The sequence below is a fragment of the Varanus komodoensis genome, unplaced genomic scaffold (genome assembly GCF_004798865.1).
Source record: "Varanus komodoensis strain SLA01 unplaced genomic scaffold, ASM479886v1 scaffold105, whole genome shotgun sequence".
NCBI lineage: Eukaryota > Metazoa > Chordata > Lepidosauria > Squamata > Varanidae > Varanus > Varanus komodoensis.
The window spans coordinates 897,334-923,273 of NW_025335297.1; the positions used below are offsets into that span (position 1 = coordinate 897,334).

The 25,940-nt window shown below is 49.2% G+C and overlaps 1 protein-coding gene across 1 annotated transcript in view; it reads left to right on the forward strand.

Moving 5' to 3' along the window:
* Nucleotides 1-25,940, forward strand: part of DDR1 (discoidin domain receptor tyrosine kinase 1) — a 61,270-nt gene extending 35,330 nt beyond the window's left edge. Inside the window, 16 exon segments of the mRNA XM_044419615.1 lie at nt 166-394; nt 1,400-1,547; nt 2,896-2,998; nt 5,147-5,333; nt 7,317-7,563; nt 9,427-9,461; nt 9,463-9,597; nt 9,718-9,864; nt 10,027-10,225; nt 15,590-15,700; nt 16,154-16,392; nt 19,159-19,286; nt 21,401-21,601; nt 22,606-22,840; nt 24,221-24,370; nt 25,576-25,940. Of these exon segments, the coding sequence (XP_044275550.1) occupies nt 166-394; nt 1,400-1,547; nt 2,896-2,998; nt 5,147-5,333; nt 7,317-7,563; nt 9,427-9,461; nt 9,463-9,597; nt 9,718-9,864; nt 10,027-10,225; nt 15,590-15,700; nt 16,154-16,392; nt 19,159-19,286; nt 21,401-21,601; nt 22,606-22,840; nt 24,221-24,370; nt 25,576-25,716 (2,635 nt within the window). The 3' untranslated portion in view covers nt 25,717-25,940.

Consider the following 25,940-nt stretch of genomic DNA (forward strand, 5'->3'; position numbering starts at 1 on the left):
GAGCCTATCAGATGCATGGGGCTTCTGTAGGCTGCTCTGTGCAGGATGCTCATTTGCATGACAAACACTTCTTCAAAGCGTCACCACATTGTCAGCCGTTCAGCGTTTAGGAAAGTTCGTAAAATATCAGCCATCTTTTTCTGCTCTCCGCTTCTTGCTCTCCAGGTTGGCGCTGAATGAAGGGGACGGAGCCTGGTGCCCTGCAGGTCCTGTCTACCCTAATGACGCAGAGTACCTCGAGATTGATCTGCGTCGGCTGCACTTCTTAACCCTGGTGGGAACGCAGGGCCGGCATGCAAGCGGCCATGGCAAGGAGTTTGCCCGTGCGTACCGACTCCATTACAGCCGCGATGGGCACCGCTGGATGCCCTGGCGTGACCGGTGGGGCAACGAGGTAAGCGAGGCGTAGAACAGAGTGAAGAAAGGTGCAGGCTGCAGCCCGTGGAAATTGGGAAGTCAGCAAAATGCACAGCTTCAGCAGAAGGCTCAGCAGGGGCACCCATTCACTCAAATGGCAGGCTAAGCTGTAAGGTCTTTGAGTGAAAGTGATGGTTCCTGAAGTTCCTCTTTACTGGCAGTCCCCAAGTTATGAACATCCAAGTTATGAGCTACCCATACTTATGAATGAACTGCCATAAAGCCTGTTGATTTAAGAAAAATACTGCAGAAAATGGTCATTACCAGAGAGAGGAGGTGGGGAGGTCTCCTAAGCATGCCTTGCCCATCCAGAGAGGGAAATCTCTCCAGCATTTCCTTGCTGCGAAGAGGAGGCACTGGTGAGTTTGGGCAGGGGGTGGGTGGGTAGAGATATTTGCAGTTTTTCCACTTTCACACCCCTAACCCTGCAAATGTGGAGCGCTGACCATACGTGAGCCAGCTTACACACAAATCCAACTTAAAGGCGAATGCCTGTTTTCTTAGGAATGGAACGCGTTTGTAACCCAGGGACAGCCTGTATCAAGATGACTCCATGCATTCTTGTTCAGGTAGAGCATCTGTTTGTGTAGCACCGCCTTGCAGACTGCAGGTAATGGCTGACGTGATGGAATGAGCCTCTCCACAAGCGAATCCCTGCACAGAGAAATCTTCTTGCTAGAATATATAGACTAGATTGGTTTTTGCTGACCTGCCAGTTTTCTGTGTGGAAGTAATTTTTTGTATGGAAGATCATTCCCTCTTGCGAGCCCCCACCCCAGCAGGCATGGATACGCTCCAAAGTGGGCAGCCCAGAGACGGGCTTCCTTCTCTGTGAGGCCTGAGCTATCTTCAGATACATAGGAAGAAGTTTTCCCAGCAAGTCTGGCAGATAATGCTGAGTTATTTACCACTTCCTTACTCAGAGTAAAAACTTTGAACTGACTTTCTGCATTCTTGAGAAATGACAGCACCTTTCTTCTAGGTGATTTCGGGCAATGAAAATACAGAGGACGTGGTACTGAAGGATCTGGGCCCTCCCATCATCACCCGATATGTCCGCTTCTACCCCCGTGCAGACCGAGTCATGAGCGTCTGCCTGCGTGTGGAGCTGTATGGTTGTGTCTGGAAAGGTGAGCAAGGCAGCTTTTGTACCCTTGACTCATTACACTGCCTTTCAGCTCTTGCCCGTTCATATAAGTACACCTGTAGGGTCAGTGTGATGCAACAATGTGATAGTTGACCAAGGACTGGGGAGACCTGAGTTCAAATCCCTGCTCAACCATAAAACTCACTGAGAGTAACCTTGGACTAGTCACCCTCCTGCCGTCTACCCTGCCTCACAATTGTGGGGATAAAATGGAGAGGAGAAAGACTCTGTGTGCTGCCTTTTCCTCCTTCAAGGAGAGAGAAAATGTAAATGTAGTAATTAAATGGCACTTATCATTTTTCCCACCTCACCTCCAGTATTTCTTGGTGTATTTCATGCCACTGCGGATTACATGGACTTTGCATCTGAATCAAAGCCATCAAAATCACAAAGCCTGTAACACCAGTTTGTCCATTCATATATTGCTCCACTAACCGTGGTTTCTGATGCTGGTTTTCTAGCCCATTGCAAACTGTGGTTTGTACATTCAGACATCACACCTTACACTAAACCACAGTGCATGATTTGGTGTGATGACTGGATCGAGCCTTTGCCACGTCAGTGGGAGAAGCTCCAGCTCAGTGGCTTCGTATGCAGAAGGCCCCGGTGCAGTCTCTGGCGTCCCCTGGTCCTCCAGAAACGCTGCTGCCTGAAATTCTGGACAGCTGCAGCCAGTCAGTGCAGACAGTCTAAAGGCAGATAGGTAAGGTAGCTTCCTATAGTCCTAGTGACTTCCTTGTTGTACTTGGTGCCCCTTCCTAGTAATTGGAGTAGGGACTTCACAGCTTGTGCTTCTTAGCAGTTATGAAGTGTTACACTAGACTTGCTCTATATGGGGAAAAGTCATAGCTCAAGGACAGAGCATGTGCTTTTCAGTTGGAAGCTCCAGGTCCGAATCTGTGGCATCTCCTGATGAAGAGAATCAAGTTGAAGGGATAGAGAAGACTTCTGCCTGGGACCCTGGAGAAGGCCCCTGGCAAGTCAGAGTACACCCTCAGCCTGGTGCCCTTGAGAGTTTTGGGACAAAACCTGCCGCTGCTCCTGACCTTTGGCTATGTGGGATGAGGATGATGAGAGCTGAAGTCTATAACACCAGTTTGGGCGGGCTGGAGTAGCTGAAAGTAGGCTGGACGGAGCAGTGGTCTGGCCTGGTGTCACACAGTTTCCTCTGACATTTCTATTTTATTCACCACCACACTTGGCACAGGCCTTCTGTGCTACCTCAGAATACCCCAAGGCTTTGCTGTGCACGCAGTTCTATCCTTCTGAACTTGCATTCCCAGCTGGAGGCCTTCTCTGAATGTGTGCTGTCCTCTTTTCTCCTTCCGCAGATGGACTTCAGTCCTACACAGCCCCTCTGGGCCAAGTCATGCCTCTGCTCCCAGAGCCTGTCAACCTGAACGACTCCACTTACGATGGGCACAGCGTCAGCAAGTGAGTGAGTGGACATACCTGAACTAGCCTTCCTCAACCCCGCCCTCAAGATCTGGGTGGAATGCAGCTCCCAGCATCCCCAGCCAGTATACCCCCTCCCCCCACACACACTCCCAAGTAGGTCATCGGGTTGGATGAAGCTGCTCCAAAGCTTGCTTTCCGGGCATGGCTGGCCCTCACCGTCGTAATTCTGACCCAGACTGCAGCTTCAAAGGCCTAGTCATTCAGATGACTAGATTAATTGCACGTGGTGGGCAGCTGCTGCATGATAGGCAGGTAGGAGATGTTTCCATCACCTGTGGACACAGAAGATCGTATTTAGAGCATTTTCTTGTCCCCAAGAATAAAGCGGGGAAATAAAGGTGGTCAGGTAGTGGATGAGTTTGTTGCATGCAGGTGGTGCCGATCCGCCAAAGAGCAGGGCTGTTAGCCTGTGCCAAGGCAGGGTGATGTAATAGATGGATGTGGAGTTCAAGCTCCCCAGGGCCACCCCCAGCCTGCGTGCACTCTCTGTGAAACAGGAGCCATCTATTGGATGGAGTGAGATATGGGCTAAGAACAGATTCGTCTTGGAAAAGGAACCTGTATTAAGCCTCATGAGCTTTCAAAGAGGATGGAAGGTGTATAGAGGTAGAGGACGGTGTGAGGATACAGGGAAGGAAGAGAAGAGTGGGATAAATAACTACGCTCAGCGATTCCTGGCTTCATGTTACAGTAGCCTCAGGTTCGATTATCGCCATGTGCTCTACCTGGGGGTACCTTTCTTAGAACAGTCAGGATGCTTCCGTCGGCCCAGAACGCAGCTGCCAGCACATCACTGATAGGATCATGTTGTCCCGACAGCCACATTCAGCTTCTGGGCATAATTCAAAGTGTTGGTACCAACCTTTAAAGCCACAAATGGCTTGGATCCAAGGCAACTAAGGGACTGTCTCTTCTTGACCATTGCTGAGGTCAAAAATAGAAATTCTTCCCTGTATACCCCTAGGATGGAGACACGTTTGAGAGAAAGGGGGAGGGTTTCTTCAGTAGTCGCACCTGGGTGATGGGAACCTTGCTTCATGAGGCATGCGTGGCCCCCTTCCTTTCTGTTCTTTCAGTAGTCCTTGAAGGCCCTTTTTTCTGACAAGGTTTTCTTGAATGCAGCCCAGAAGGTTTTTCCTGTTTTGGTTTGAACTGCTGTCCCTGTCTCTTGCATTACTTCATATTGTTCTTATGGAATTGCAATATTCACACGTTGTGCTTTTGCAGGAGAAGGGCAAGAGGCAGTGCGGTACAGTGGTTGGATTGTGGAGTGGGATTCAGGAGATGCTAGTTCTAGTTCCCTCACAGTCATGAATCTCTTGAGTGACTTTTGGCCAGTCACTGACTCTCCACCTAACCAACTTTGCAGGGTTGTTGTAAGGCTAAATATGGAGAGGGAGATGATTATGCAAGCCACCTTGGGTTTTTTGCAGGACAAGGAAGTGGACTATTAATATAACACATATATAATCTAAATATTTTATAAATAGAAAAATACATGATTGTGCTTCTAAGGATTAGACCTTCTTTCACCCCTTTCAAAGTTCTAACATCCCTGAGATAACTTTTAAACATTAAAGTAGCAATCTGATAAGTCTGTTTTCTGGGGTTTATCCTACAATGTAGTGATAAAATTTACTGGCCATAACTATAACTGGGCGGGGGGCATGTGTCCTTCCAGTGGAAGTGTGTCCTCCACACCAGCTCTGCTTACTTGGTTGCTGGACTACCCTTCTTTCACAGGATTTATTCTGCATTTCAACAGTAAGACTTGGCTATTGAGTGGTATAAAAACGAAGTAAACAAATGAGCTATGGTTGGTTATAGTTTGTTAGTATAATATCTGAATGTGGACACTTGGGGCTATTTGTGGGTTAAGCAATCCAAAGCTAATCCATGGTTTGTTTGTAGCTTAACTTTGGGCTGTTTAACTCACCAGGTTTGGGCATTATGCTAACGGCCTAGCAAAGTTCTAGTGGCAAGTAGAAACAGCTCACATGGGGTGCTTGATCCCACAGATGGCAGATTAGTTACTCATGATTTGCCACTGATACATATAGGTGGCCCCAGTGTTTTCCCCACTTCTTGTTGACCTTTTTGTAACTGCCCCCATTCTAATCACAGGTTGCAATTCGGAGGCCTCGGGCAGTTGACGGATGGAGTGGTGGGCCTGGACGATTTCACCCAAACCAAAGAGCTGCGTGTTTGGCCAGGCTATGACTATGTGGGCTGGAGGAACAGCTCTTTTCCTGGCGGCTTCGTTGAGATGGAGTTTGAGTTTGATCAGCTCAGAGCCTTCACTGAAATGAAGGTAAAAGGGGATAGCTGAGAATCATGGAAAGCTCTGTTGGGCGTAAACAGATGGACTGGCCCTGTTGGAAGACACGGCAGGACCCCCGGACTGGCTGGTTCAGTTCCTGTGTTTTCACTTAACTGTGATTGCCCTCGATCCAAAAAAAGAAGTCGTAAAGTGCCCAAGAGATGTTCTAAAGTTATTTAAAGCAGCCTTGTTAGTTAAAGCACGGACATGTTTGGACTGCAGCACCCAGAATTCCCAGTCAGTGGTCCTGCTGGATGGGAATTCTGGGAATTGCTCTCCAAATGCCCCTGAAGGCCACCAGGTTGGAGAAGGCTGCTTTAAGTGAATATTCTTGATTTTATAGGAAAAGGGGGGAAAGTATGCTGAGGTTGCTATAGGTTGTATAGTAAGAACAAATCTATCCATGAAATTGTGAAAAAGATGTAGATGTGCAGTACAGTGTTCGCCACAATCTCTGGTTTCAGGCGTCTGCTTGGAGGCTTGGAACCTATCCCTGCGAATATGGGGTTCCTGCTGTGCCACCATAGCTGTTAAGGAATGGGAAAGCAAAGTGGTAGGAAAGGAATGAAATGTATAGATGCAACTTATAGAAGAAGGCAATCTTTAATACTGAGAAATGTAAGCAGGGAAGAACAACGAATATCCAAAATGTGGTGAATGCAAACATTCAGATGTTCATAAAACTCACTTGTAAACAAATACATATTTCTTCATGTTTGAAATATATCAATGAAATCTTGATAGTTGCATTTAGATGATTGTCAGAATTCACAGTGCATCTCTGAGTTCTGATAACAATCACATGTTAATTTTTACAGCTGCCACATTTCAGACACTAACTGTAAAATATAAATTAGCTTAGGACAAGAAGGACTGGATTTAAATGACAGCAAGTCAAATTGCTTAAAAGTGAGGAGGCTTGTGGCTGGAATGAATTGTGGGGGGATGGACAGAACAGAAGTCCCCTTTCATCATTCAGTATCAGTAGGTACTTCGTGCATTAAGGGACAAGCAAGAGCATGTGGGACTAGCCCGGCCCCCTGGAAAGCACTGCAGATTGACTGCTCATCCGGGCTGATGCTTTATCAACCCCGTCTGTCGCAGTCTGTCTTGCATATGCGTCAGTCCCTTGTGGAGACAGAGACCCTGGCCAATCGAGGTTCTAGATTTTGTGGAGGAAAAGGTTGGCCTTGTGGAAGGTTGGCCCCCTTCCAATGGAGCCAATCAGGCACCACCCAAGGAGAAGCCTATTTGGTGCATTCAGGGTGCAAATTTTCACTTACGAAGCCTTATACAGCTTGGGACCGCAGTACTTGATGGAAATCCTCTCCTCTCCCAACTGCAGGGTGCCCATCCATGGTACCCAACCTCTGAGGACTTCTCTGAGTGCCCTCCTCCAAGGGAAGCTCTCATGGTGCCGACAAGGGGCGGGGCTTTCTCTGTGGTGGCTCCACTGTTGTGGAATTTCCCCCTGAGACCCACCTGGCATCACCTCTGTCATCCCTCTGTCTGTGTTGAGCATGTAAAGATTTCTAAGCTTGCTGGGGGTACCTCTGTCTGATTTTTTAACAAGACTATTTTGCATTAAATGATGTTTTAGTTATTGCATTAAAAATATCTAGCCTGTTTTTAAACTCTGTATTACTGGCAATTTGCATGGTTTTTACTGTACCGGGGTCTCGTTCAGGGACTTCCGTAAACCATCCAGAGAGCTTTGGCAGTGTGGTGGTATCACGCTTAATTATGATGGTGCACCGTCAGTTATCAACTCACAGTTTTGGGGGCTGACCATCATACGTTCTTGAATGCCTGTGGGTCTCCCATGCCCAAACGGGCGTGTGGTGATGGACGGGTGCAGACTGAGACACGCAAGGGGAGGCGCAGCATGGTGGAGGGATGAGACCGTCTCTTACAAGGCTGTTGCCCTTCCCGTTCCCCCTTCCCGTTCCTCCCCTGCCATTCCCACCTCCCCAGGTTCACTGCAACAACCTGCACACGCACGGGGTGAGCATTTTCCGGCAGGTGGACTGCCTCTTCAAGCGTAGCCTGGCCACGGCCTGGGAGCCCAGCCCCACCTCGCAGCAGCTGGCAGTGGATGTGAGGGACCCCAGCGCCCGCACCCTCACAGTGCCCCTGCACGGGCGGCTCGGCCTCTTTGTCCAGTGCCATTTTCACTTTGCGGGCGAGTGGATGCTCTTCAGCGAAGTCGCCTTTCTTTCCGGTGAGTTGGGTCTGTCGAAGGGCCTGGGCAGAGGCCGCACAAAGCGGCTCTTCAGGGGTCCCAAAGCGCAGGACCGTGGGTTGCTTTCAGTCCCATGGCTTACCTGGAAGGGTCCGCAGCACAGCGGGAAGCCCTCGATGGCCTTGCACGCCAAAGCTCCCAGGGTCCACCCCTGCCTTCCTTCCATTCGTGGGATCTCAAGAAGCCAAGCTGAGAAAGGACCCTGCCGGAGGGCCTGAAAGAATAGGCTGTCATGCTGGACAAATCACAGGTCTGGCTCTGAACTTCCCTTGTTCATACGGTTGAGAAGCAATTTTTAATTTGTACCAGAGGCTTTAGTTATTCGCTGGGTTCAGACAGCACAACAAGCCATTGTGGTGTTTTTCCATTCTTGGTCTGTTGTGTTATCTGGACCCAGTCATGGTATTTCATCGTGGTGTTTTTATCCTTTAAAAACTACTGTAAGAAACAGTAGTTTGCTCTATGGGTTCTTTGTACCACAATGGCTTGTCATGTTGTCCGAATCCAGGATCATCGTTTTCTCAGTTCTGGTATGCAGCTACCACAGAGTCCTCTAGAAAGAGTGGTGATTGCAGGAGCCACTCCAGCCATCCAGTCTCTATGTGTGGACCACTGAGGAAGAAGCAGGCAACATAGGCAGAGAGTGATGTAACTTGAGATGGAATTCCAGGGCAGTGGCTGATGAGTTACATGCCGGCAGTGGGAGGATTTAAAACACAATAAAATAATAACCAGTTGATCAGGTTGATCATGGTAAACAATGGCAAACTATGGTACTCATGCAGGGTTGCCCGTCATATTGTGTGAATGCAGCCCTTGAACTGATTACTGGATCAGTCCTTTCATTTCTGGCTCAGCATAGTTGAATGGCATCTATTCCCTTTGTCAGTTGTTAAATCTGTGACCAAGGAATGAATATAAATTAGCCTGCTCCAATGTGATGCTGTTCAGATGTGCTGAGTTGCAGTCCAATGCAACTGGACAATCCACCCTGGCTGGGAATGATGGGCATTGCAGTCCAATACATCTGGAAGGAACCACAATGGGGAACATTGATATCAAATGTCATCTCCAGAGAGAAACGTCTCCCTTCCTTCATAGTGTTCTCCATGTTGGGCGCATTGCGCATCTGGAATAGCGCTCTCCATGTTCGGTGCATTGCGCATCTGGAATAGCGCTCTCCATGTTGGGCGCATTGCGCATCTGGAATAGCACTCTCCATGTTGGGCGCATTGCGCATCTGGAATAGCACTCTCCATGTTGGGCGCATCGCGCATCTGGAATAGCACTCTCCATGTTGGGCGCATCACGCATCTGGAATAGCACTCTCCATGTTGGGCGCATCGCGCATCTGGAATAGCACTCTCTGTGTTGGGCGCATCACACATCTGCAATAGCACTCTCTGTGTTGGGCGCATCACACATCTGGAATAGTGTTCTCCATGTTGGGTGCATTGCGCATCTGGAAGCCTGCCTGCCGCTTCTGCCTTGTAAAGAGGCAATGGGTTGCTGGGAGGCGGGGTCACCTGCAGAAGAGGAGTGGCTCAAAAGGTTAATTTGCCCACAACCTTTTCCCTGTAACCCTGCCTCTTACTCCCTGCTTTTTTGTGGGAAAGAATGCAGGAGAGAGGGTCTTAGGGAAAGGCAGAGCCTGGGGAAGGGGTCAGCAGTCCTCCCGCTGCCCCCCACTTCTCCTCCCTCGCCGCCACTGGACAGCAGAGGAGCTGTGGCTGGGCTTCGCTCCTCCCGTTCTCTCCTCCAGCTCCCCACAGCCCATTGTTGCATTCGTTGTTTTCCTGCTCTGCTCTGCTCTCCCTCACCTTGCCTTTCCTTGCTTTCCAGACATTGTGGGTGACCCTTCCCTCTCTGCTTCAAGCCCGCGCCCCCCCCGTGGTGGCACCTCCTCGCCTGTCAGGCCAGGACACTCCAGTCTCCCCAGCCCCGGGGCCTGCCCTGAACGAAAAAGCGCAGGTCGATTCAAACCTCACTCTCCAAGGTGAGTCCCTTGCAGAGGTGATGGCACATCTGATTTTCTCACCCTTAGAGTACCTCCTGTTTCGAAATGCTGGAAGTCCCTATTACATCTCTTTTTCTGTGCTTCTTCCCCCCTTTTAAGACCTTGAGAATCCAGAGGAACCGAAATCCGGCCAGCCAATTGCAAAGGATGATAACAGCAACACCTCCATCCTGATCGGGTGCCTGGTGGCCATCATTTTACTCCTGCTGGTTGTGATATTCCTCATCCTTTGGCGGCAATATTGGCAGAAGATCCTGGGGAAGGTAAGCCTTGCTAGAGCAGTTGAGGAAGGTCAGTGTAATGAGTGCTGCTCTTTCAGGAGCAGAATTCGGATGGCTCAGCTATCTGAGAGTGGGGGGGCTCCCAGCCCACTCCCACTAGTTTCACGGTCCCTCTAATTGCTGATGCTCCCTTGCCCCCCCCAGGCCCAACGCCGCATCTCCGATGATGACCTCACTGTTCACCTCTCTGCCCCAAGTGACACCATCGTCATCAACAACACGATGGGCCCCCACCGGCATGCGAACCGCTACGAGCGCATCCACTCGGGGGAGACCGAGTACCAGGAGCCCAACCGGGCCCGCATGAAACTGCCGGACCTGCCCCACAGCGCCGAAAACTCTGGTGAGTGCTGGTCATTGGACTGCAGGAGGGAGCAGAGTTGGCACGGAGAGGGTGGTGGGCAGGTAGGAGGGCAAAGCGCCTGAGGGGGCAGGAAGCAAATGGGGGAACCACTAGAAATGCTGCGTGAAGGGTGGCAGGAAGAGACAGCCGCTGTCTTCTTGGAAGCCACACACATTTGGGAGCTAGAGCGATCCAAGTCCTTCAGGTAAAACGGGGGTACAGAACTTCAGACCCAGGGGCCAGACATGGCCTTGTGGGGGACCTCCTGAACCCCAGTCACTGGCTACTTGATGGTTTCCCAGCTTTTTGCATTTTCCCCATTCTGAAAGGCTGGAATGGCATCCCTAAGACTTTGTGACTGGCTACGCTGAAACATGCAGAAATAGCTGGCCCTGCCCCTTTGGCCTTTGGCCCCTGGAGTGTAGCCCTCGGCAGGTTGCCTGATGTGGACGTGGGCCCTTGGGATGAACAGAGTTCGCATGCTCCACACCTGCAGGGCCTGTGCGTGTGATAACCATGCAGTGTGGGAGCAAAGGAATCAGTTTGTAATTTCCCTTTCTAGAGGTGCTGTGGCAGAATTGGGCAGCATACAAATGTTTTAAATAAATAAGTAAATAGAGGCAAACCAGCAGTGGTCCTTTGCAATTCCAGAATGCTCATGAAATAACAGCACAAGCACGTCTATGTGACAACCACATAGAAAGCATGTTGCTTCTTGTCCTCACAATTGTACTCATAAGGAAAACCATGTGGTATTTAAATTGGGTAGGGTTTGCTGGGGAAAATGGAAGGCCGAAGAAGAACAGAAAGACCAAATGGGAGACAGATTGACCCCACAAGGGAAGCCACAGCCTGAATTTAGAGCAACCGAGCTGGGATATTAGGGATGGGGCATTTTGGAGGGCTTACGTACTTTCATAGGGTTGCCATAAGTCAGAGATGACGTGACAGCCCATATCAAGAAGAACAACAGGGCTTCTCAGGGCCAGGGAAAATTGTACTGCTGCTTGGATTGAAGCCGTGGGCTGGCCATTGCTGACAGGAGACCATCTAGTGTCTGCTCAAATGCCTCTCGCGATGGAGAGTCTGCCACTTCCCAGCACAGCCTCTTCTGCTGTCAAACAGCTCTCCTTTCACGCTTTGCTTGAATCAGCTTCCTTCTGCTTCCCACCAATTAGCTCTCCTCCTGCCTTCTGGCACTTCAAAGGACACATCTACTCGGCCCTCTGGGTCACAGTCCTTTAGATAATTGAAGGCTGCTCTCATATCTCCTCTTAATTTCTGTTCTGCAAGCACAAACTCTTCAAACTGCTCCTGAATTAAAGTGCTTTCCAGACTCCTCCCTGTCCTAGCCACTCTCCTCTGAATGCCCGCCAGTCGTTCATAGCTATCGAAAAATGTCACACCTAGAACTGGGGTCGGTATCCCAGATATAGCTGTTGGGCCTCTTCTAGCCTTGTAGCACCCACGTGGAGTACAGAAGCCTCACCCGTCTGAACTTGGTCTCAGGCTTTCTCTGCCTTCTCTCACCAGACGTTGACTACAAGAGTTCATATTTATCTCAACAACCAACAGGAATAGAAACATGCTTTTTCACAGAACTGAAAGCTGATATCCTTGGGCTGCTAGACTCTGTCCCCAGTGCTCCGTTCCCCCTTTGTGTGCCGTGTTTGTGGAAGTGCAGGGTGATGAAAAAGCAGGTGCCTTAGGAAGAATCTCAGTTTTTTGTTGAGGTATGATGCTTCATCCGGACCACTTTGAGTGCTGTAGAAAGCGTCCAGGGAGGATTTAACCTGTTGAATGACCTGCCTTTTATCTGCTGAATTAGTTTTGAATATAACCTTCCCTAAATTGCCCCCGAAGGTATAAAAACCTGGGCAATTTGTGGCTCTGCAGATGTTTTGTTCCATGGCCCTCAGCAGCCCAGCTAACAGAGCCAATGATGAAGGATCATGGGTGTTGCAAGCCCAAGCCTCTGACATGGCCAGTTTTCCTCCATCGCCCTAAACATTTTCTACTTCTTGCTTGATGTTTTTTCTTCAGGGGGAGCTTGACTTTTTGTAAGTTTCATTCATACTGCTCACTTCCACTGTGGATTGCAAGCAGGGGTGGGCAGTGTGCAGACCATAAACCGCATGTGGTCCTGCAGCCCCCCCAAAACCAGAGGGGTGTGGGGATTCTTTTTAGATGGCATCTGTAGTATGTACAGTGTCCAAGGAGTCAACTTTAGATTGTTTCTAACCCAAATATAATGGCTGTAGTATTGTGCTGCTCTGTAAATACAATTTTTAAATGTTTACGTTTTATTTATTTTTGGTTGCCCCTGATCAAAATTGGTTCTTGTACTTTCTCCTGTTGCCCAAAATAAAACACATCTAGAGGACCTGGGAAAAAATCTAAAAAATGCTTTTATGTGACATGAAAATGAGGTTGTTTTGGATGTGGGGTGAGAAAAATTGTAGAGAGAAAATCGCAAAATGGGGTTTTGTAATTTGCAACTGGAATGGTGGTAGGAGATGGAGAGGTAGGCTGATCGGGGAGAGGGAGACTGTCAGGTTTTCTCCAAGACAGGCTCCAATTTTTCTTTTTCATATCTCGGTGTATTTGCACATTTTCAGGTATCATGCTAGCTGCCCTTTGTCATAGTGGGGAAAGGTGGAGTTTCCATATGGCCAAGCAAGTCAAAGCCATTCCCCATGGTTGTGATGATGAAAATTTTCTTCCTAATTTGTATTGCAGCAACCCAGTGTCTGATGTCTTAAACCCCACTGAGCATTCCCTTGAAGCAGACTTACAATTTGTCATGCAAATTAAAATGCTAGTTCTTTAACTGCTTAATTGAACTGGGCATCCCTAGTAGAAAATATAAACAGTGCGAGCCACTGTGATTGCTCCATAACATATTTTAATATATTTAAAGCAGTTCATTTCTCTCTTCAGCCAAAAGGGACATGATGGGAGTTGTAGGCTTTTTCTGCCTAAACATGCGTAAGATTGCATCTTCAAAAAATGAAATGCTATACATACAGTGAAAAATATACAATCAAATAAGAACATTTAAAATAATACAGTGCAAAACTAAAACTAAACTAACAGCAATGAAATAGATTAAACTGGCATGCAAATGAAAAAAAGGTCTCTAAAATGTCTGATGGAGGGGGAAAAGTCTTTCCTAGATGCTGAAAAGGTAGCAACACAGAGATACAGGCCTCTCTTACTGGATTAACACTGAGAAGTGTTAAAGAAGTGCCAGCCATTCGGTGCAGCAGCTGCCGCAGCAGCAGAGAAGCGAGATAATGACCTGAATAACGTTCACTGCAGGCCTTCATGGCATCTTTAACTCAGGTTTCCAATTCGTCCCCCCTCTGTGGCTTCACGGGACATTTGAACCTGGTCAGGGTGGCTTGATGGGATGGTTAATAGGCCACCCAACAGCCTACAGTAGGCCAGGGATTCTGAGTGGTCTGCTCACTGTTGCTTGCTTGGATGTCACAACAGCCTGTGTCCCAGGAGAGTAATTAGGGGATGAGCTGTCCCACATGCAGCATGCCTGGAGGTGGTACACAAGCCACCATGGCTTGTGACTACACTTGGGTCACATGAACCAGACCAGCAACTCATAACATAGCCTCTCGATTGTTTGTTCTTTTAGGGGGTTGAGTTAGCAGGAAGGAGGGAGGGAGGTGTTTAAGGCTGATAGAGTCCTTCCTGGACTCTACCAATTCATCCTGCAAGTGGGAGGGTCAGCTTTTTTTAATGCTTCACCATGTCTAAGGGATTCCGTGCAAGTAGACAGCTTGTACACAGAAGAGGGTGAGATTTTTTTTTTCCTGATGTGCTAGTTTTCTACATGTAAGTTAGAACCTTCTACATGAAGAATCGTCATTGCTGCTCTGGAGCACTATAGTCTAGAAAAGACCCTTAAGGACATGACTTTGCTGGTCATCTTGGTGTACCTATTCATTCTCGGTCAGATGGTAAAGAATGGGAAGCCGCAGGAGAAATAAAAAAGGGAATAAATGAAAAATATGGAGGAAGAAACAAGGACATCTGGCCCAGCCTAATTTTCTTCACACTCACACATAAGGGCACAACTTTCCCACCGATCTTTATTTATTTTCCTTTGCCATTTCATCTTGTCTGCATGTTCAGCTCCCTGCACAGAAGCATGAGGGACTGTGCATTCCCAGCAACTATTGCAAGGTCAGCTATAAAATGGTTTCCTGAGACCTAATTTGCAGAAACAGCAGACAAGGTGATAACACCGTTCTTGGACTCCTTCATACTATTGGAAGGAGATTCACATGGTTGGATTAATGCTTTCCCTTCCGAGGGGGCATCCTTGAACATATCTGGGAATACTTATTCTTCTCCCTGGCCTTGGCCAATGCTAACCCATGGCTTATGTTAACTAGCTTTCACCATGAATCGTCTTGCAGACAAACAAAGAAAGTGCAGCTTGTTTTCCTTATTTCTTGTTTGCTTCTTTCCCACCAATTGTACTAGCCTTCGGAACGGTTTGGTTTTCAGGCTGGATGGATGGACAGCAATATAAACAAGGCAGGGATGTGCGACAGTTTTGGGAACAGACATCACAACAAGTCACGGTTTAAAGAAACCAGACTTTGTAAACTAGCAAGAAACCCTGGATTCTGTTGGTAATATGTAGCTGGTTAACAAACCATGGTTTGTTTGTGGGGATCAGTTCAGACACAAACAAGTCAAATTCCAACAAACCAATTTGTGAGTTTCTGTTATATGTGAATCAGGCGCTACTATTCTCTGCTCAAGGAAAGGGGTTTTTTTTTTTTTTTTTTGGTTTTGATTTGTTTTTAACACTGTGGAACATTCGATTGTGTGATTCATCCACCTGCAGGCTAAAGATGCTCAGACTAGTTACAGCTGTGTCACCTCACCTGCCCTTTGCATGCAATAGGCCTTAATTCATAGGTGCTTTGCTGCTTGTCCTAGAGGGCCTAGGATGTTAAGGGACTGTTCACCCTTTAATAGGCTGAAAAGGGAGTGGAGGGGTTGGGAAATTAGGACAAACCTCGTGGGGACCCATTCAGAGAGGACGTAGCAAGTCCGAGCCATGAGGGCTGGAAAAGCAGGTCTCCTGGGTTCCTTCTTTCTGCCCACAGTGCTAATGGTGCCTCATGGGCATCATTATTTGGAATGCCATTTGGTGTATGTCTCTTGCTGCAGTGTTTGGGTTGAGAGGCCTCAGAGGGGCAGGAATCCCTAAAGTGCTGCCTCTTCTCTGTGTCACGCCTCACCTTTCGTATGTGTCTCTCCATCCATCTGTCTGTTCCTCATCTGTCCGTTTGTCTTCTCCACCCTCCCGCCCTCCCCTTCTCCCGACAGCTCTGCTGCTCAGCAACCCAGCTTACCACCTCTTCTTGGCCACTTATGCCCAGCCAATGGGAAGGCCTGCTTTCCCGCCACCCAGCCGGGTTAAGCCAATCAACACCAATGGTAAGGAGGGCGCCAGGCTTGTGTGGCGCGACTGGGAACCTGGGTGGCCACACTCCAAGCTAAGAACATGCTGCCTTCTGCAGTTTCTCTCCCCCCACCAGGGGGTGCTGTCTGTCTCCATTTCTTCTTTCCCTGCCATTGTCTTCCCGGTTCATCTCCCTCTTGTCTATCCTGTGCATGGCTCTAACCCCTCTTGCTCAGACAACATTTAACCTTCAGCTTTGCAGGTTCTGTGATGCAGCAGCTTCTTGGGGCAGGGATGGGGCTATTTGGGGGTGGGGGGGCAGCAATTCATAGAGGTCTCCTTTGGTCCAAAGCTGAGATACCGCTGGCTCTGAGCTTGCCGTGGCTGCTGGGTTCCTACAGAAGCAGCCACACGTGGGGTGGAGCAAAGAGCTCCCTGCAGGAACGGCCGAGATGGACTCGCTTGTATTTCTCTCCTTGCTTCCCCAGCGTGTGGGGCTGGCTACATGGAGCCCGAAGCAGCAGCCAGCCAGCCGGGCTTCCAGAACAACGTCCCCCATTATGCCGAAGCTGACATCATCAACCTGCAGGGCGTGACCGGCGGGAACACATACGCTGTACCGGCTGTTGCTGTGGATGCCCTTACTGGCAAGGACATGGCACTGGGCGAATTCCCCCGAGAGCGGCTCATCTTCAAGGAGAAGCTGGGGGAGGGGCAGTTTGGAGAGGTCAGTCCATCAGGGCCACATCTAATGTATTTATTTATTTATACATGGATTTATAGGCTCCCTATAATTGCCAAGGCCTTCCTAGGCGGCTTACAATACATAAAACATTAAAGTAAAACACATTAAAACACAGCGGATTAAAACATCTATAAAAGCAACATAAAAAAGGCCACAGCATACAGGCTAAACGTTAAAAAAAACCCTAAGAAGGCATTTCTTTGCCTGACGCCAAAAGGGAAATAAAGATGGCGCAGGCGAATTTCCCTAGGGAGGGAGTTCCAAAGATGGGGAGCAGCAGCGGAAAAGGCCCTTCGGCTGGTTGCCACCCCTCATCTCCCTGATGGGTGGTTCTCGTTGAAGGGCCTCCTGAGCTGATCTGAGGGGGCAGGTAGGTATATATGGGTGCAGATGGCCCTTGAGACAGCCGGGCCCCAAGCTGTTTAGGGCTTTATATGTCAATGCAGGCCACAGCTGGTAGCCAGTGAAGTTTTTCCAGAACTGGTGTCATGTGGGTGGCTCTAGATGTGCCAGTGACCAACTGAGCAGCCCGATTCTGCACCGGTTGCAATTGCCGGACCATCTTCAAGGGCAGCCCCACCAGACTTTAAAAACTGGCATTCATTCATTCATTTGTAGTTGCATTTATTTATCCATTTAATTGCCCCTCTGCCAAAGCTCGCTCCTGCTTTTTATCCAAAAACAAAAAGGCTGCCCAAGCAGTCCAAAGAGGCTTATTATGAAGATAGTCCCAGCCCTCAGACCTACAGACTAAAAGACGCAGCACAAATGGGGAGGAGCTTGGGAGGAAGATCTGAAATACGACGGCTTCAGATTTGCTTCCAGGGCGGCTTTTGCCTTGATTTGCTCTAGGAATGATTTGTTTGGACTTTCTGTCAGTCCAGGGTATTCCCAAAGCTCTCTTCCAGCACCATGTTCTGAATGCATCAGTGTTCTTCCTGTCAGCTTTCTTCACTGTCCTTGGGATGAGGCACCAGGGAAGCAGAGGTTTCTCACAGAACCCTTTCCAGTGCTGTTTCGTCAAATTAAGTGTCCCCTCCTGGCTGCTGTTCGTATGGGCGGCTCTGAGCAGGAGACGCATTGAAGCCACATCTAGACTGTGATCCACAGATCCCCTTGTGCCACAACCAGCCCTGCTGCGATTTGTAGGATGGGACCCTTAGAGAGGTGCTGGCTGTGGACTTAGGCCAGGGGGCAAGGGCGAAGAGGAGGAAGCAGAAAGAGAAGAGTTGAGCAGAGGCCACGGAGAGGGTGAGACAAAGGAGAGCCGAAGGTGGTTCAGCAGGACCCAGAGGAAGAGGCTGGAACAGAGTGTGAAGGGGAACAGCAGCGCCCTGGAAACTCTGCACAGCAAGTGCTTCAGGCTCCACTTGCACCGAGTATTACGTACATTAAGGCCCTTTGCGAAACCCAAGTGAAGTTCTGCTTGCAGCTGTTTGGTTCTGGTTTTTGGCAACCCCTTCTGTAAAATCTGTTTAGCATGCAAAGGAAGAGCAGAGCTTGCAAGGGAATTGTGTCATGTGACGCAGGAGTCCTGCTTTTATATTGCGTGGGCTCTGTACCTTAATTGTCTCTTCATTTCATATTGCCTCTTTGGCTCTGTACCTTAATTGCCTGTGATGGGCTTAGGAAATGCCTCTGTCTTTTTAAGCGAGAGATGAGAATCCTACAGCTGAAATCGTATCCCCACTTATCTCAGGGAAAGCCCCGTGGAACCCGGTGCGGCTTGAGTAGCCATGTATAGGACCACGCTGCTAAGACAAGAATTTATATGGTGGATCACTGCCAAATTGGCCTGCAGTGATACAGCAACAACATTTCCTCCGGGAGAGGCAGATGAACACTAATATTCAGTATCTCCGGTTTAAAAAGGAAGATGGGCAGATATGCTTCTTTTCTGCCCTTTTGATTCTTTCCGATTCTTCTTCTGCCATTTTCTTTCTCTCCTACATACGTTCCATTATTCTCCTTCCATTCTGCTTGCTTTCTACCATGCCCACTGCCAGCATCAGCATTTAATCCTTTGCTGCCTTCAGCCTCTTGCATTACAGCCCCCTCCATAGCTTTTCTCTCCTTGTGCCTATGTCTAACTAATTTTTATTTTGGCCTTGCGAAATGGCCACTTTAGGAGGCAGATTCAGGGATGGAGCTTAGTAGGTGGGTTGGGTAGGAGAGGGTTCCTCATGTAGCACCCATAGGTGCTGTGCTACCCATGGGAGACCTTCATTTAGGGTTCCAGCTCACTGACCCTTTCATTTCCAAATAAAAGCCTTCAAAAAGATCAGGGCTCCCGGCTCTCCACCCTTCCCAGCCTTGCTCTTTTCTCCCCTCTCCAGCTTTCTTCGGGCTATCCAGGCCCCAGGGCAGCCAGATGGGAACTATTTTGTGGTGGTGCCCACAGCAGTTTTTCAAATTTCCAGATGTGATCAAAAATGGTTGCAGACCCCTGCATAGGGTATGACATCAATAGAATAAAAGAATTAAATCCCCATCATAAAGCAACCTGTTTGTTGAGCAAGGGACCTGATGACCAAACCTGAGGCTAAAGCACTGCCTATAGAGTCCAAATACTTGACAGATGGCAACCGCACCTTCCCTTGCAGTGCGGAAATGTCTAAGGCTGGCCGGGCCATTTTGTGATGGAAGGACTGAAAATGGGAGAGAAGGGGGTTTCCTTTCTGACAGCTGTAGGTGTTTTCTGTTCGTTGCCCTCCCTTGTGATTTGATGGGCTCGTTTCTCCTCCCAAGGTGCATTTGTGTGAGGTAGAGAACCCCCAGGACCTCCTCAGCTTGGAGTTCCCCTTCAATGTGCGCAAGGGGCGCCCTCTGCTGGTTGCCGTGAAGATTCTGCGATCGGATGCCACCAAGAATGCCAGGTGGGTGTGCGGCCTCTTCCACCTGGAGGAAATACAACTGATATGCAGGGTTATTCATGTTGCTGAAGCTGTTTGAATGTGCTTTATATGAGTGTGGAGCTGTGCTCCACCGAACCCCATCCTGTTGCTCTGACTGGCAGGGGCTCTCCGGGATCTTCGGAAACAGCCTTTCAGCATTATCAGTTTTTCCAGATATTTATGTGCTTTGCATTCCTGCTTTGAATTTTGTTTGCTTGTTGAATTTCTGCACAGCCCATTACCCAATATGGCTCTCTGGGCAGTTTACAAATCATAATATCAACACATACAATAAAACAATAATATTAAATTTACATACTAAACAATAAGATAACAACAATAGCACACAATAAAAACCCTGCAACGGTCACAATTTAAATTAATCTAAACGTGCAGATGCACTCAAGTTCTGCCCTGCTTTATCAGCATTCCCACAGTGGCTTCAACATGCATTCCAGCAGGCACAAATAGAACACCCCCCCCCCCACCTTAAGACCCTCTCCCACTAGCCAGGACTGTCAGGGACAGAGCTGGTGGAGACAGGGACAAAGGGGTGGGAGGTACAGGTGTGCCCCCCCACTTGCGGCCCTTGTGAGCAGGCTGAATGCCTGCAAAAGGCTCTAGTAGGAAGAGGATTAACCTACATGCAATGTTGGGTGGGGTATCCCACTCTAGTTGAGAATAGTGCTTTGGGGTGGAGAAGAATGTGGTTATTTATTTATTAGACTGCATACTAGAATTTATTAGGGTCCTGGTTCTCAGCTAGAAAGATTGTGAGGCGGCTTACATGTGACTGGTAAAAAAAGGACAGCCCCTGCTTGTAGGCAGACAATCTGACACAGCTGTCTGTAATGCAACACCTGTGGGTGCTGTGGTGCCAGTGGGCATCCCCAGTGGAGCCCGTGGAGGAGCCCCCAGGGTGGAATCTGTGGGCACCTGAAATATTTATGTTCTCCTTTTTTTACTATATGCACACGAGTTTCTATAAAATGCATGAAACTTTCTAGCAGGTACACATAGGCTTCAACAAAACATTACAAATATCCTAATTTGGAGTAGGGTGTATTTTTATTGTTATTTATCTGATTAAGTGTTTTAAACATATATATTGTTTCTATATGTTTTTATTGCTTGTAACCTGCCCAGAGAGCTGTGTGGCTAATGGGGCAGGCTATAAATCAAATAATACATAAATAGTATTCGTTTGAAGGTGGTGCCTATATACCACCCTTCCTTATATTGAAAGCCTTGTAAGGACCTTGGTCCACTGCTTTACCAGAGGCGTTTCTAATTCCAGTTTTGCAATATCAGTCTTTTAAAAGGGCACAGTATCCATTTCCCCTTCCATATGTTCTTTCCATGAAACGGGAAAATAATTTAAAAGTGTGTACTTCAAAGAATATCAAAGACTGTTTCTGTACAAAGTTTCTCTCTGTAGCAACCTTCTACCCAAAAGAAGCAGCTACTGCTCATTACCAGAAAGTATGTTTAAAAGAAGCACTAGATGTGTTGCATTAGCAGCGATTGGTGGAATTAGATGACCCCTCATTTAACGGGATGCTGCAGTGCCCAGTAGGCATGAACCAGAAGCCCAAGAGTCAGAGACATGTCTGGTGCATACCACACTGATTAGACCTTTTGTGGTGGAGCACACAATACTTTCTCAAATTCCCAGAGGTACCCCTAAAGGTTGGGGACCCAATCTAAAAAGAGCCAAAATATATGAAAAAGGGATAGGAAGGAGAGAGGAAAAATGACATAGTCTGGTGGAACGGCTCCCCTCCCTCTGTATACCCTGCTGGAATGGCTTCTGGTGGAGAAATGGTGGACTTGCCATACTTGGTGAGAAAACGGGGGGCTGAATAGGCTATAATCCTAGTCCATAGCCAAAGCAAAGGTACTGTAAGTTGGGTGTGTTTGTTGAGGGAGCAGATATGGAGATGTAATTTTTTTCAATGCTGTAGCAACCTAGTGGTAAAAAAGTGGGATGAACATTTAGCATGCCTAAAAAATAGGTGCCGGGTGACCAGATTCCTTCCCCAGAGAGCAGGGACTCACTTCTCGCACCCCTTCTGTGTCCTCTTCTGCCCACAAAGGAATGACTTCCTCAAGGAGATGAAGATTATGTCTCGCCTGAAGGACCTCAACATCGTGAGGCTGCTGGGCGTGTGTGTGCAGGACGACCCGCTGTGCATGATCACGGAGTACATGGAGAACGGAGACCTCAACCAGTTCCTCAGTGGCCACGAGCTGGAGGACAAGATGGGCGGCAGCCCCAGCGGGAAGCCAACCATCAGGTACCTGCCCTGAATACTGGAAAGCCAAATCCAGCAGTTCACGCCTCAGGCTGGGCTCTTCGTCTGCGCAATGCTGCCCTAGAAAGAGACTCTGTGTGGGGTGCCTAAGAAGTGTAATTTCCAGACCAGTTTGAGGATAAATATTCACATATTCTATCGATAGGACTTTTTCCAGACTTCGACCACAATCCTATGCACGTTTAGACTACTGGAATTCCTGCTACTCCCAGCATTCCCCAGCCAGGAAATTTTGTTGTTTAAATATGCATAGGCTAGTAATTTCCCAAGCCAGCAAAGAGTCCTGTGGTGTCTTAAAGACAACCCAATTTGTTGTGGTACCAAAGTCTTGAGGGCCTCATTCATCACTCGCATCTTGAGGGTACCCCAGGACTCTTTGATGCAGGAAGCCGACATGGCTACTCGTTTGGAAGTTCAGCTTTGTGACTCATGAAAACACCATTGCATTCGGGGGATTTCAAAGAAAGAGACAAGTATTGGATTGGATAAGCTGATGCTTGACAATATTGCAAGATTTAATAGTTGAGCATTTTCCAAGTTGCTGTCTGAGTCAATTTTTAAAGCTAAGTTTGAAATTCAAGATCTGTTCTGAAACTGTAACAACTTTCAAACATGTAACATTTCATTGTGAGGGGCTGACGAGTTTGGATGGGCCAGATATCAGGCTCCACTTAGATTCCTTTTCTCAGGGTCATCAGACTCCTGAGGTAATTTCATTTCACTTTCAGTCCAGCTCTGCCTTCCCAACTCTGCAGATGTGTTGGGCACAGCTCTCATACAGCATGGCCAGCAGCATTGTGGGAACTGGAGTCCATCTGTAGGATGGTGGTTTGGAGAAGGCTGTGTGAGCTTGATTCATTAAGTGCCCTAAGGACCAGTGCCGGTCCTTAGGGCACTGGTCTAAGGACCAGTGTGGGAGCACCCCTTGCCCCCTTTTCTTCTGCAGGGTCCTGACATGTCTTTGTTCTCCCTCTTCCCATTGCTAGCTATCCCACCCTGATCCACGTGGGGGCCCAGATCGCCTCAGGCATGGCCTTCCTGGCCTCGCTCAACTTCGTGCACCGGGACCTGGCCACGCGAAACTGCCTGGTGGGCGAAGGGTTCACCATCAAGATTGCTGACTTCGGCATGAGTCGGAACCTCTACGCCGGGGACTATTACCGCATCCAGGGCCGGGCGGTGCTGCCCATCCGCTGGATGGCCTGGGAGTGCATCCTCATGGTGAGAAGGCAAATCTCGAGTGCTTGTTATGCTGTGCCATGCTCACGAGCCAGTCTTGGAGGCAGACACGTGCTTTCACCGCTTTTGCTGCTTCTGACTAACTTGGATGCAGCTCCACTGGTTCGTGGAGGGCCTTCTGCCGGCTTTCCAAAGGGCCACTCAGGAAAGGGGTGGTGTTGTGGCAGGACTAGGGGCCAGCTGGACTCGAGGGCGTCCTGGTATGGAGGATGTGTTGCAGGATGGAGATCTCGTGCCTTCTGCGTGGAAGGACAGGGAAAATCCAGCCTTCTGAGGTTGCTGCAGCTCCCGCTCTCCCTCCCCACTGGCTGTGCCAGCTGGCAGCTGTCGCCGAAGGCCTCTTGGAGGCTTACACATTCCCCATCCCAGGTATAGCGAACAGAAGGCCCGTGACTCAGAAGGGCCCACTTTAGCCTTGGAAGGATTCTGCAGAAAGGCATTTCCCGAGAGAAGGAGTTGCCAAAGCTGAAGAGGCTCTGGGTTCGGGGGCAGGCAGGGTGAGGCTTGCAATGAGAGATTTCTTTTAAATACATGCTCTGGGCCAAGGAAATGAAAACTTTGAGCACTGCAACCTCTGAGTGTTACGCAAGGCAAGCAAATGTACACAACTACTTTTCTGCGTACTGTAGTCTACAAAAATTACTGCATTTTGCTAGCTCGTTGTGGGAGGCCCAAAGCCTCAGCACGCCTGCTAACTAGTGGAATGCCTCTGCCTTCTGTGGTTTCAGCAGATACTACACACACACTTCATATTTGAAAATATCTTTATGATCATACCGTCTAGGATCGTCACTAGTTTTTTAATAAATTTTATTAAGATTTTTAAACTAACACTAAAGACATCAATCATCAAATACATCAGACGTACTGGGTCAGCCCCCTACTCATATTTTTTTTAACATTCTATAGTCATATTCAAATCCATTTATCATAACTTAGAAACATATTTAAATCTAAGCCAAGTCCCGTTTCTCTGGCCAATAATAAAAAGAGTCCCAAGTTTGATAGAAGTCAGTATCTTTAGGATCTTCACTATTTTTAAAATAAAGCTGAGGCATTCAGGAAACTGGATTGTGCATGCAGTACCACATTCTGTACTTTTTCCTGTGGAAGCTCATCACGTGTACAGAGCCCTGGCTGCATTCAAGGCATTGTGCAGGGCTGGCGGGGAGAACCGAGCCAGGTTTGTGCAGGTTGTCCGGGCAGTTACCTGGAGCCTTTTCCAAGTGTTTGGGCCACACGGAGGATGAAGGCAGGGGGTGAGGGAGGGCAGCTGAAAGAGAGAGGGAATAAACGGAGGAGAAGGTATGGTGGGCCCTGGAACCCTCCTGATTTCTCCCCTCCGACTCCATCCCCCCTTAGGGCAAGTTCACCACCGCCAGCGACGTTTGGGCGTTTGGCGTCACGCTCTGGGAGGTGCTCATGCTTTGCCAGGAGCAGCCCTACAGCCAGCTCACCGACGAGGCGGTCATCGAGAATGCGGGCGAGTTCTTCCGGCACCAGGGCAAGCAGGTGAGGACACAGAGGGTGAGGGGCTGGGGGGCGGCTTGCCAGAGGCTGCCACCTGCCCACCGAGGCCGTGGGTGCTCATGCAAGACTTTTCACTGTGGAGTTTGGTGGAGCAACGCAGCACCAAACATTACGATTCTAGGACAAGAGACTCTCCAGAATGCATGCAGACCGCCTGGCTTTGGGGAAGCTGGACTCTGCGTGTGCGTGTTTCGTGTAGAGCGGATCAAGCCCTTGGCCTGTGGGCTGCATTTGAGCCGTGGATCTGAGTTCAGGATAGGATGGAGCTGGAAGGGGGTGTTAAGCAGCAGGAGTTGTTCATGGGCCCCGATTTGTGGGCAGGCTTAAGAATGTGTGTTCTGCTTTGCTGGATCTCTCTCTTTGCATCTCTCTTGCATGCTTCCGCCCCATGCTGGCAGATTCTGCCGCAGCCCTTCCACCATCTAAAGCCTTCCAGGTGTGCTGGTCTACAATTCCTGTTTTCCCCAAGCTGCTTAGCCGGCAGACCTAAGAGGCCTTCAGAGGGGGAAGGTGCTGTGCTAGCGCGCCTCCTCAGAGATACGCACTCGCCTTAAAGGCGGAGCATCCTCTCGTTGTTGTCGCGACAGTGGCCACGCACGTCCTGTGCTTCTGTGCAGTCCTTTCTGGAAGCTGGCTGAGCTGTTGGCCACCGTTGCAACATCTTGCAGCAACCAATTCCATCACTGTGCAAAAGGGGCTTCCTGTTGCTTGGCCCGCCTGCTTGTGAGTGGGAGAAGTGCCCGTCTCCCTCCTGCTTAATGGGACTGTGGGCTGGTGCTTGTCCCGCCACTGGGTGCACCCAGCGCTCCCAGACCCAGCTCTCCCCCCACCTCCGCACCTGCAGAATCCGCAGGAGGGGAAGCATGCCTCTCTCTCGTGTGCCAGAGCTTCTGCCGGTGCTTCTTTGCTGCAGAGAAGGCAGTTCAGCTCAGCTCTGCTTGCACTTTTCTCCCAAGCCCCAGACATGGAGTCAGAGGAGGGTTGCTTTCTGGCACACACAATGCATTCTGCGCATGCTTCTGGAAGCTCCTGACATGTGTGCCGGCATGGAGCCCTCACTTTGCAACGAGGGCCATGTGCCCTGCTCAAGGTGAAGTTCTGGCTAAAAAGCTGTAGGAATGTCCCAGCTCTGCTTTGGGCTGCCCACCTGTGGGCCTTGTAACAGCTCCTTTTCCTTCCACCTCCAGATCTATCTCTCCCGTCCTCCCGCCTGCCCCTTGGCCGTCTACGAGGTGATGCTGAAGTGCTGGGCGCGAGAGGCCAAGGACCGCCCATCGTTCCACCACCTGCACCGCTTCCTGGCCGAGGACGCCTTCAATATGGTGTAAACCAGGCTGGCACTGGCTTGCGGGGCTCCTTGGAGGTGTCGGGCAGCACTGCAGAGACTGCTGGCGCAGGGGGAGGTCTGCAACCTGAACCCTGCGTGGGGCCTGTCTTCCCACTCCGGCCCAGCCTTTGTCCACCCATCGCTCTCCATCCACTTCCAGATACACTGTTGTGTACAAGCTCCCTTCCTCCTTCCTTCCTTCCTCCCTCCTTCCCTCCCTCCCTC